This window comes from Streptopelia decaocto (genome assembly GCF_964273445.1).
Source record: "Streptopelia decaocto genome assembly, chromosome: 2".
Taxonomy (NCBI): domain Eukaryota; kingdom Metazoa; phylum Chordata; class Aves; order Columbiformes; family Columbidae; genus Streptopelia; species Streptopelia decaocto.
The window spans coordinates 134998282-135010377 of record NC_138655.1 but is presented as its reverse complement, the minus strand read 5'-3'; the positions used below and the strand labels follow the sequence as shown (position 1 = coordinate 135010377).

Here is a 12096-nt window from a genome sequence, read left to right as displayed (position 1 = left end):
CAGCTTATATGTATATTTTTTTAGTGTATAAATGTTGTTAGAGAAGAAATTTTGGAAAAGTATCAGTGTGTGTTTGAAGGCAGATGCTGCTTTTACAGGGCAGATTTTTGCAAAGTTCATTTTGATGATAGTGTTACTTTAAATGGTTGGACATTGTAATATTTCCAGTTGAAAGAGTTTCATCAGATTCTGACTTAAAAAAAATTACAGTGAAGCAAAATCGCTATCATGACACATTACTAAAACATCCCTCAGTATACCCACTGAATTAAATAACATTTGGCTATAGAACCTCACTTGGAAATGCAAAGACAAGTGGGGATTGAAAATAATTCATTCTAATGTTAAAGCTAATATATTCATATTTTTAGTTTTGAAGCTGATCAGCTTGAAACTAATGAAACCTTGGTATATTAAATTTTACAATTTTGACTCAGCATTGACTATGTGTTTGTTACCAATACAACCTTGATGTTTCAAATATAGCTGAATTGATCTACTGTATGAAATGGAACAGTTCAGGCATTGTTACAAGATCGGAACAGTAAATTCTACCTTCAAACACAAAAATAAATTAAAAATATGAACCCAAATGAATCTGCAAGCTTTCCTTTGCCATCAAACCAACTGAATTTTAGCTTTTAAGCCATAGATTTCTTGTCTTGTTTGGTATCAGGTCCATAGCCAAATGTTTCGGTTATATTGTTGAATTAAAAGTATGTTTATATAACTTGTAAAGGAATGATTTTGACTTCTGGGTAGGTCCACGGTGGTAGTGTTAATTGAGATTAAATGGATGATAACATCAGGGAAGGTCTTCCCTAAGGGATTGTACCTGGGTTGTTAGCGTGAAGATGTTGATCTGGTCCTAGCCTAGAATACTCTTTTGGGGATTTTATTTAATGCATGTTGAAATCATTGAAACAAGTGTCTTCCGTCTCTGATTTCTTCAGCAGCAGCACAGGTTCTGTTTGCTGTCATAGCCTGTCCTCCATCTACTTCTACAGCTTTGTCCATTTTTATGAAATTTGTCTGCAACTTCGTGCACTGTAACTAAATATAGACATTCGATATTACCACAGATGTAAAGCCATATTTACAGCATTTAGCTATATCACATTTTGGAAAACAGATGACTAAAATAAAGGCCTTTGCTATATTGTTCAGACTCTTATGTCATCACATTAATGCCATTGAAAGATCCATCTTTTATGCCTTGAGCCTCAATGGAATTTCATGGCTGTACTCAGGTGTAATGTTCTGATGAAATGTAAAAGAAAGCGAAAAAAAAAGCTTTCTGAATTGTTAGCTGTCACATTATACCAATATTTTCATGAATTCCCAAGTTATCAAATTTATAATACTCCAGTAAACCTTTTCTCATTAAATGTGCATTTTCTTTTGTCATAAGGAAAGAAAAAACTTTGGTTATGCTTTTTACAGTAATTTAATTAAGCATTTCCTGTAAGTTCATTTCAGTATCTATCATGGCTCACTAAAGTTGGAATTCAGTACAGAATGGTAGATTAATTGCCTTTTGTCTTAGATGAAATAAGAATCCTAAATATGCAGAGTCATGAAATGTAATTGTGTTCCTCAATTGCTTATTCAATGCTTTGGAAACGTGAATCAAGAAATATTGAAGAAGAGGGCCAAAGGTTGTTAAATGTAGCGACTAACACAGATTTTGAACTTTACTTAATGAACCGAGTGTTTATTACTATGAAATAAATGCACCATTTAGAGAATTATGGTGGAAATGTAAAACATTAAAACTCTAATTAATTTTGGTCAGAAGCATGCAACGCACTCATTTTTCCTAAAACATTTCCTAGATTTTCTCTTATTGAGATAAATTCATTCCTTTCACGTGGTAGTGCTATCTTTTTTTGTTAAAAATGTGTGCTTCAGTGATGTTTAGAGTGATGTCTTTCATCTGCCAATGACTATAAGCAGCACTTCTTGACTGTAGCTTACAGAAGCATTTTTGTATAACTCAGTTGTTCCTGCTTTTCTATTTGATGTTGTTAATCATTTTGGATGCAACGTTCAGACCTCTTCATAAAAGGCTATCAATAGCTAAACTTATTTGTGAAAACAGTTAAAATATGACAAAAAATCTTCAGCCGTCACTTAATAACTACCAATATACATATATAGCCTAACAATTAGGCAGTTAAAAAGTAACCAGTTGTTTTGTTGTGTGTATGTTTTTTTGTTTGGTTGGTTGGTTTGGTTTTAATTAAACAGTGCTTAGGAATGAGATTGTTTAAAGGAGGCATTAATTCCTTATTGTTGGTCTGAGCACCTTTTGTTCTTGTAGCTATTTTAAGCAGAAGCCATTTATTTCCTTGTATCAAGAATACAAACATGAAGTTTTGCTGCTTAGAAATTAGTAAATATGTAGTGTAAATAAGGTGGGAGTATAACCATGAATCTTTAAAATAGTCTTGATTTTATTACAATATGCATTTCTAGGCTATGCAATATTATTCTGTAGTAGTATTATGAGTATAAATAAAGTGAAACTTTCTGTTTTAATTTATAATTCATAAAAATAATGATTACATTTTCACATAAGTAGAAAATGCTGTTGTGGTTTCCGTATATATATATACATATATATATATACACACATATATGTATATATATGTAAATGTTTATATATGCACAGAGGTAAGTATTATAATTAACTTATGTTAATCAGGACAGTGTCAGACTTGAAGGCTTAACCCAAGTGTGCAGTCTCAGACCAGTGTGGAGTTAAGGAGGCCGGTCCCCTACAGATGTATTAGATCTCATGAAAGTTGCTTTTCATCTCTTTCTTAGTTGATGTTTCAACTTTGTGATATCTAAGCATTTATAGATACAGTCTAAAGTTTATAAACCTAAAACTTAAGCACTCAAATTGTTAAAAAGGAAACATTTTCCTCTACTTTCTTCAAGGAGAATCAGCTGAATTTGTAAAACAATGGTTGGGTTTCAAGCACCACCTGCCCTGAAGAGCATCCCAACTGTAGTGGCAGTCAGCCAAAAGGGCCACTCAGTGGAATGGTTGCCTCCTAAAAACGAGAGAAACAGATGGAGGATTAGAAATCTGGCATGATATTCCACTTCTGTACTAAGCGTTAAATGAAATTTGACTGTAAGGGCTCTTGCGATGGTACATTTATCTGTATAATCAGAATTAGAAACCAGGAAATAGAAAATACAGAACACTGACAAACATTTCAAAAAGACTTAAAGTTCTTGTATGAGTGCAAGTTGAAGGAAAGAACTTGTGATAAACATGCAGCTGCTTGTTACTTCTTAAGAGGAGCTTTAGTGTAAAACTGTAGCAGTTCTCCTGGCCTTGCATTGCCACCTAGAGCACGATGCCACGTACTGCATCGCTGGAGGAAACCTCCAACAGTTAAACGTCGCTCTTTTTACTGAACAAAATGGGGCGGAGAGCTGCTTCCAGTTAATTGGTGTCATGTTTACTTACATTATAACGGTTAGTTCATTCATTTTTTAATGTACCAGCTCAGCAGATATTTTTGTTGAAGGAATTTGGTGGCCTTTGACAGTAAGAACTAATGGAGATGCGCATTAAAAGGTACGGCTGTCAGCCTGCCAGTGGTCCCGGAGGGGACATTTTCTTGATGGCTGCTTCAGAATACTTCATGAAGCAAATGTCAAACTTGTCAAGGCTGTCACTATGAAAATGATCCATGTAGCAAGGGTCTCCTTTTCTTGGGAAACAAACAGCTGCCTTATCAGTGCAGAGCTGTGGTGACAGAAAACTGTCATCTATCGCAAGAAATTTATATTTGCTTCTAATATCCATTGGTAAAGAACTGTTCCAATAGTACTCTGTATTTTTGCATCTCTCTTCATTATAAAGGTTGTCAGTGATACGTTTGAAGAAGATTGCATAGGCTTTGGAAGAAAAATAACTTTTACATTTTAGTGTGCGATGCTTACCTTTTGCCGATGTAACAGAAACTGATTGAATTCCCCATTTTTAGCCCTGTAACTCCTTTTGCTCCAAATTTGGACTGTGAAATTGGAAAACTAGACTTTAACATACAAAAAGTAAAGTTCTTGTAGTTTCTAAAGTACTTTCTCCTGATACGTTTTTGAAAACTATTAAAAGTATTTTTACCTACTTTCTACTGGTATGTTGCTAGCTAGAATCTTTGAGGCAGGAGAGGAAATACCAGCTATACGCCCTCACTGGAGCTTAGTAGATTGGTCATATTACAGCTCTTTTGGGGTAAGATACTATGAAAATTGAAAGTATAATATCAGGATTTGGTGTTACGTATTTTTCAGGTGGTATTTCTACACTATGTGATAGTGTAGAGATCTCGTCATTCCTCATTATAGTAGGATATTTACATATTTCTTATTATTCTGCTGTTTATTTACATCATACTGTAATATACGGCTCTTTATTAAGTTTAGAATAGGGGGTACAATTTGCCAAGGACACAATGGAAAGTTTATTTTGTTAAGTATACCTTTGTAATGCAACTTGAGAAATTGCAGGTGTGGTGTAATGCAGAAATCTATGAACTGGTGCATTTTCTAGCACAGCTGTGATCTGTCCTACATACAGAGTAGTGTCAGATTCCCTGCAGAGTTAAGAATTGTCTAATTCACTGTCATCTTCCAGTTTCATATCATTAACTAATGGAAGAAAAAGAAATTCTCCTCATTTTGAATGAAATTGTTTGGAGAGGGGAAAAAAGAGAAAGGGACACCAAAACCCCTGTTTCTAGGCCTTTTTTTTTTTAATGCCAGAATTTGTCTACAGGGGTATATTCTGGAATAATTATTACAAAATTAACTTTCCACACGGGACCTGTTATTCTCTGCTTGGAATGCCATTTGTAGTTGACCTTAAACATGCTTTCAAAGAGGATGAAGTTATATGACAGTCTCTCTCAACTGTCAGATCAAAATTTTCAGAAATAGGATCTTAAAAGTCAGCTTCTTACCTTTAGTTTTTGGCACTTAGACGTCTACATATCAAAATATTCCTATTAACTTCAGCAAAGTAATTGAATGCTCAATACTTTATTAATAATTCACAGCACTTATTTAGGTGACAGATTATAGGGTCTCAGTTTTAAATTCTTGGCCCTGTTCTGTTACTTGACCCATAAATGCACATCTACCAAGTGTAGACCCAGTAGTTCGAAGGAAAAGATATCCATAGGACACTTGAAGACATCTGTAGATCATACAGTGGACCATTTAATCCAATATCTGGTTTCCATCAGGGAAAAGAGGGATACCTGAGGAGAGGATGTAGCAGAAAAGATGATGTGGAAGGTCCATCAGTGTCATCAGGATGCTGATGAAATGTCCAGTAATCAGTTGCTTAAGCAGCTTCTGAGCTGATATTTCAATTCAAGATCAGGGGTTTAACAGCACTTTATAAAGCCCTTTGTCCTTTTCCTTATCACTGTTGATTTTGTATTATAAATATGAAAGAATGACAATTTCAGAGTAGTAAACATCATTCATTTCAATATGAAAATAATCTTTGGGCTGTTAAATGCACGTTTTCAGTATGAGTAGTAATACAGTCCTGAGGGATTCACTTCCCTTTGCTCCTCTTAGAAGATCTGTGCTCAGGCATCTTTTAGGAGAGTGTTCAAAACTCACTGTATAATATTCAAGGCTATAGTTGTCTGTAGTCAGAAAAGATATGGAGAGAAGTTTGATTTCTGACATCTGCTAACAAAAACTACTTTGATCATTGAACATTTAAACATCGAAATGACTGTTCTATCTTTCAGAAATTTTAGGTCAGAAAGCACTAGACAGTAGTGTCATAGGGAGCTGAGAGCAAAATAAATAGTAACACAAAATAGAGATGCGAGGCATTAATATAAATAGTGTGAACTGAATTTCTGTGAAACAAACTGGAATTCAGTATTTCATCTGCCGTGTAGCCACTGGTAATAACAACTTTACACACTGCCATCATGGACTGGTTTTTAACAGATAACATAAAAATAAAAGGTTTTCCTTTGCTATCCATCAGAATTAAAAGCATTATAATGATGATAATGATAGGTGGTAATTAGTAAAACAAATATATTAAATGTGTTTAATCTGCAGTCTGTTTGGCATAATTTCTTGATAATTAGGCTCTATAGGCTATTTAGCTGAAAATTCAAACATTATTAATGATATTAGAAACTCCAACCAATTCAGTATTCTGTGTGCAATCATTGGGGTGCCTCTTGGGCTATTAAAAAAAAAAAAAAATCATATAAATTTTGCAATGTCAGCAAACTGGAATAATCATGAGCCTTCTCATCTTGGAGTATAATTAATGTGTGCTCTAAATTGCCAGTTCAAATCTTTCCCAAGTATACTGGCAGTGATATTGCACTTCATATAGTATATAGGAGTTCACGTCTCAAAATTTTCTGCTAATTTTTAGTCATTAGTAAGTTTGCCATTCTGAGGCCACTGCTGTCACTTCTTTTTCTGGCAGAAAGCTGCATGGGTGCCAGAACTGGTGGTTCATATTTTCCAGTGTCCCCATCAATCATTTCTGCCATCTCTTTCATTCTAGCACTGTTGTTCATGTAGTAGCACACAGGTCTGGGAACTGATCTGGCTGAAGACATATCTGACAAAGCAAAAGTTTTATCCCCTTGATAATTCATACTATGAGAAAGACGAATCATCATTACTCTTAGTTTTGCACGGTAGTCACCCATGTTCACAGATACTCAAATTTCTGTTTCAATATGTGAGTTTCTGTTCTTGGAAATAGGGATAGGGCAGAAGCACCTCTACAAAATTAAGATATGTTACATGGAGCATGTTTTAATACAATACTATTCAGAAATATATCAATATCAAGATATGCGTAACATATCAAAATAGCAAAAAGAGACCCGAATTACTTGTGTGTGGGAACCTGCCCACATAAATAAAATCATACTCTGCTGTTAGATTTTACTTGTTCAAATATGTTTTACCTGTTTGAAGCAACAGCAGATGAACAAAGGAAAGAGCTTGGCACTGCAATGCTTCCCTCTTGTGAGTACTGACAAAGAGCAGATCCTGCACTTGCCATAGCCACTCAGCCATCAAGTTTACACAAAGCCAGAAGATTTTGTTACAAAACCTCTTTCATTGAATAAAACCTTTTTGTCCACAAAAAATACTCAGAAAGCAGATGTTCAGTATTTAGCCTAATATCCCTTCACCCTCATATAGTGCTCAGTGAAGGTACGACCACATCTTTTTCTTGTAGCATCTGAAATCTCAGGATGCTCACTCTGTTAGAAGAGGGAGCCCTAAGCAGTATGTCAAGTGTGCTGGGGAAAGAATGACTGTGTAGGGTTTATATTCCCTGTATGAGGGAACACACCTCAAGATGTTGGAATAATGGCAGGTTGTGTGTGAAGAAGGTGGATTAGTTGGCATTGAGGTCAGTAGGGATACAACTTCTGTAGTTAAGGGCTTTCAGGAACATGCAGATTTGCTGTTCTTTTATTAACAAATCCTTCATGAAAGGACCTGGCAATTTTTCTATAGCAGCCAAAAGCTTCTGTGAGTGTTTTTTTTTATTCAAAGATATTCTTGTCACCTGTAAGCCGTACACCAAGCTTAGTTACGTGCTGCTCCATTGTTGTTTTTCATTCTGCCTTGCCTTTATTTTCTTTAGAAGCTTGACCTTTCTATGTGTACTATACATTACACTCTGTTGAATATATGCTACAGTTGTAATTTCAATGAGTCAACAATCTTTGGTTTCACACACTTGCACAGACATGTTTCCTCACCATAACTAAAAGAAACACAGGGCTCACTACATGTGAAGAGATGGCATTCCAGAAAGATAAGAAAAAAGTGCATTTAGCCTTTGGTGGTCAGTCATGTAAATATATCTCAGTGCTTAGCCTATCCCCAAAAGAGGGAGAATTTAGAAGCAGAATGGTTTGGAGTTTATGTTTCTTTAATAGAACAACTAGCTTTTCAATTTTATTTTACTGTTGTGTAACATAATACAAGACCACATTTTTTAAAATGAGATTTTCCATTGCTGTTCTATTTTGTGCTGCCCACGTGATCTTCCTGTGTATTTTGTACCTCTAAATCTTTATTATAGTTATCCTTACAAAACACTCCTTGATGGTGAAAGGAGGACTGAGAAACAAAAGTTAAAGTTATTTTCATAGAAAAATAAAGGTGCTGTTTTAAAGCATGAAACTGCACTCTGGTTTCCTGGGTCCCACCTAATGTCCCTAACATTTCCTTTCTCTCAAGTGTTACCCTGTGATGTGTTACAGCAGCCAGGACATTTCTTCGCTCCCAAATGTCTGTTCATTTGCTCTCCTTTCTGGTTTTGGAACAAGGAAGATTCTCTGTATATTGAATTGGAATGCAGGCAGGAAAACTGGCTGTACTTTGAATGTGTGATAAGGACTGTACATGATGTGATGGGTTGCAAGTTACCTTATAAAACAGTTTTCTCAGCCTTCTGTAGTTTATAGTTTGGAGGTCACAATTTTGTACTGGACACAAAATAGCATCCATTCCTATGGAAAAGGGCATTATGATGTCGCTTCATTTTTCCAGTGAGATCCAGAGGAACCTGTAGTGAATTATGAGCCCAACTCTTGGAGCTGAAGCTGTAGAATATTGTAAGCATGCTGCTGCCTGACATGCTCGTGTTTCCTATTTTAGACCTGACTGATCTTCAGATAACATATGGTGGTACAAGTAATTGGAAAATTGGCAGACCTGTCAAGAAAATATGCTAGATGGGACAAAAATATGATGCTGCAGCACATAAAGTGTCTCTGGAGTTGAATTTATTGTCTTTTATCAAATGGTGAAGTAAACGTATCTGGTCTCAAAAAAATGAAACATTTTTCAATGGCAGATGCTTTTCAAAAGTAATTTTTAGAACAATGATGAAAGTTCTTGCATTTGAAAGTAATTTAGTGGAAACCTCTGGTCAAGAACAAAGGAAAGGTGTGCAATGCAGTCTACTGCAGACGTTTTAATATCCCGTCATCCGTGTATGGTTTTGTAATTTCTTCATGTAACCATCCAGTAAATGGGTCAGTGAAATATTTACTCATCAAATTATTCTTCTACTACAAATGTAGGTGATTAGACTAATATAAAATTTTATTGTTATTATGATTTTTTTTCAATTCTTAAGCAAAATCAAATGCTAGAATTAATGACATTTTTTGCTTATTTTTATGCTTATTGATCAGGCAAAAGATGACAGAAGTCTGTACAGAATTCTATACCAATGCATAAATAGGAAAAGTGTACTTCTTCAATAAGTTGATGAATACTCAGGTTTTTGTTTTCTTTTACAGGAAGATGAAAATGAAGCTGAGGTAGAAAATCCATCTCAGGAGCTGAATTTGGAACAGAAAAAATCAAAAAAATAGTAGATTGCTGTCTTGTTTGAAATATTTGCAAGTTGTGTAACAGTGATTATAGTTTCTCATTGTAAAATTAACAAAAAAGTTCTCAATAAAGTCATTGAAAATTAAATTCATGCTGCCCTGGGGAATTAATTAAGTAGCTCCTGGTGTTATTCTTGATTGCATTAAAAGCTGAATTATCAGAACCATACCAATAAAATTCTAAAAGCTTTTTGAACAGGGTATAGAAAACTATTCATCACTAATACCATTTGCTAAGCAAACAGGTCAATTCTTTTTTTACTCTACAAAGCAGTGTTATCCCTAAAGGATAGTTATAACTCAGACATATTTTGGTATTTCTGAGCAAGAGCTTTGATTCTTAAATGTTAGAAAAGTGTATTCTACTAAATGAGTTCTGAAATTTCTTCTGATCAGTGGTTAAAGTAAATGTTGCCAAGGACTGAGTGGAGGTAAGAATTTTTTGGTGTGCACAATATGTTTTCGTAAGTAATTAGTTTTACATGTTTGTATCTCATGTGATTTTTTTAATTGGCTTCATGTTGCATTATCATTTTCTTCCATGTAAAACTTTTCCATCTTCATGTGATGATTTAATGAATGTCAAGCTTTTGTCTTGGTTAGGCCATCCTTCACAGGTCAAATTCCTTCACACTAGTCTTTCCGTTCTAACAGAATAAGATAACTTCTTGCTGTGTCATTAGACCTGTAAGTGAGTAGTGAAAATCTAAAATAAAAAGCCTTTCTTCCTGTACTCATCATTTTGGTTTCTGATTTACTTCTGCTTTGTAGCCTGTTCAGATCAGTAAATGGGAAGGTTAGTACCAGAAACTCAGATATAAGTTTATAGCCTGATAGTTTCACGGGTTGCAAGAAGCCAAAAATCTTACTGATTCTGTTTTAAGATTAGAGCAATGCTCACTGAAGTGTCGTGAGTGAAGCTTATCTTGCTCTAGGAGAAATGAATTGTCCTCGACTGAAAAAGTTCACTTTTTTCCCACTCTTCTATATTCTTACTCTTATTCTATATATTGAGTGTTAAATCAGATTGTAAATAGTATTCATCCTCAATTTTATCCTGTCTGTATAAGTTATAGTTTCAGATATTTTAAAAACAACATGCCTGTGCTTAAGCAATATCTTTTATAAATTCTTTTCTGGTTCATGAGGTTCAAATGTGTGTAGCTCGTGGACGAATTTCAATCACAATTACTCTACAGGAGTTTAATAACACTAGATCTCATTTTAACGAATGCAGCTATCATGTAAATTAGCATATAAAATAAATTCAGCATTGGTCCATTTGGTGCCAATCAACCACTGTAGCCACCTCAGAAAGGAGGCGGAATATGATTTTGTCTTTACTGCAGTAGAAGAGACATTTAGGAAGGAGAGAAGCACAGATTTACCATGCAGGACCTTATGGACCATTCTCTGTGCAGTGGTGTGTAGGATCACAGGACAGACTAGAACAAAGTGAATGTTTTTCTTTTTTCTCTGGCTAACCCAGAAAACCAAGGTCAGTTCTCAGAGCTTAGGACTCGTCAAGATCTGAAGGACAAGGAGGCTTGCCATTGGAAAGGGCTGAAAGGCCTCTCAATTTTGAAGGACAGAACGAGCAACTTGTGAGAAAAGGTGAGAGAATGAGGTTTTACACAGGGCTTACACAAAGATAGGGCAATGGCAGGGGGAGTTACTGGCTGGGATGGATTACGGCCACGCCTTGGCCTCTCTGCCCACTCCTACCCCCAGTGCACTTGGTGTTTGGGTTTGTCCATCCCAATTATCCTGTCTGAAATTAGGAGATAAGGTCTCATTTGTGCAAAATAATCTGTTTCCATTCAGTTCATGGCAGCAGGTTTGTCCTTTTGCTGTGAGTCTAAGCTCTGTGATAGCCTGGAACTTTATGGGTGCATAACATGAGAAAAGCGGTTATTTGGTGTTCAGGTTTTCTATGAAAATACATGGCCCTCAAACACCTGAGTGAGAAAAACAGTTCAGATATTGAAAGATACAGAAGCCTCCATTTAATACATAAAGCTGATGAGCTTAAAAGGAATATTTCTGTATCTTTCAAAAATTCTTAAAATTAAATGTGAAAGTACAATCATATCATACTATATACAAAGTATAATCATATCATATGATATACAAAATGTATCATAAATCATACTTTTAGGTAACTTCTTTTTCAGAAAACCAACATAGGTCACCAGAAGTCTACAGTCAGGGTTGATAATTAGAAACCTGTGCCTTGGTTATTTAACTCAAAATTCAAACACCAGAATTGAGAGATTTTCACTGCAAAATATTAATAACCAGTACTGTTATAATAATCAGCTGGGTTTAAGGTGACAAATGTGACTGAATCAAAATGCAATCCCCTCCAGAAAAATGTGGAAGACCTATGTAATGACTTGTGTTGACATTTTTTACTAAATAGAGGGTTATTTTAATGGATTAAGATCAAATAAAGACTATACAAAATAGGTGACTTTACTTCCTTTGTGTTGATTGTAATTAAATTAAAATTTGCAGATTAATTGATTTTTTTTGTGTGTATTCTTGAGTTTTCAGACTACCAGCATGAATTTCATTTTCACCATATATTTTTATCTCAGTGTCTAGAGGTTTTTTTGGATACAATGCACTGGGTTAAGCAGATGGC

At 35.0% G+C, this 12096-nt stretch overlaps 1 protein-coding gene across 1 annotated transcript in view; it reads left to right on the top strand.

Annotated features, from left to right (window-relative positions):
- The window catches only part of PHF14 (PHD finger protein 14), a 166408-nt gene extending 156208 nt beyond the window's left edge, over positions 1-10200 (top strand). Inside the window, 1 exon segment of the mRNA XM_082043954.1 lies at positions 9357-10200. Coding sequence (XP_081900080.1) covers positions 9357-9431 — 75 coding nt within the window. The 3' untranslated portion in view covers positions 9432-10200.
- The last annotated feature ends 1896 nt before the right edge of the window (positions 10201-12096 follow it).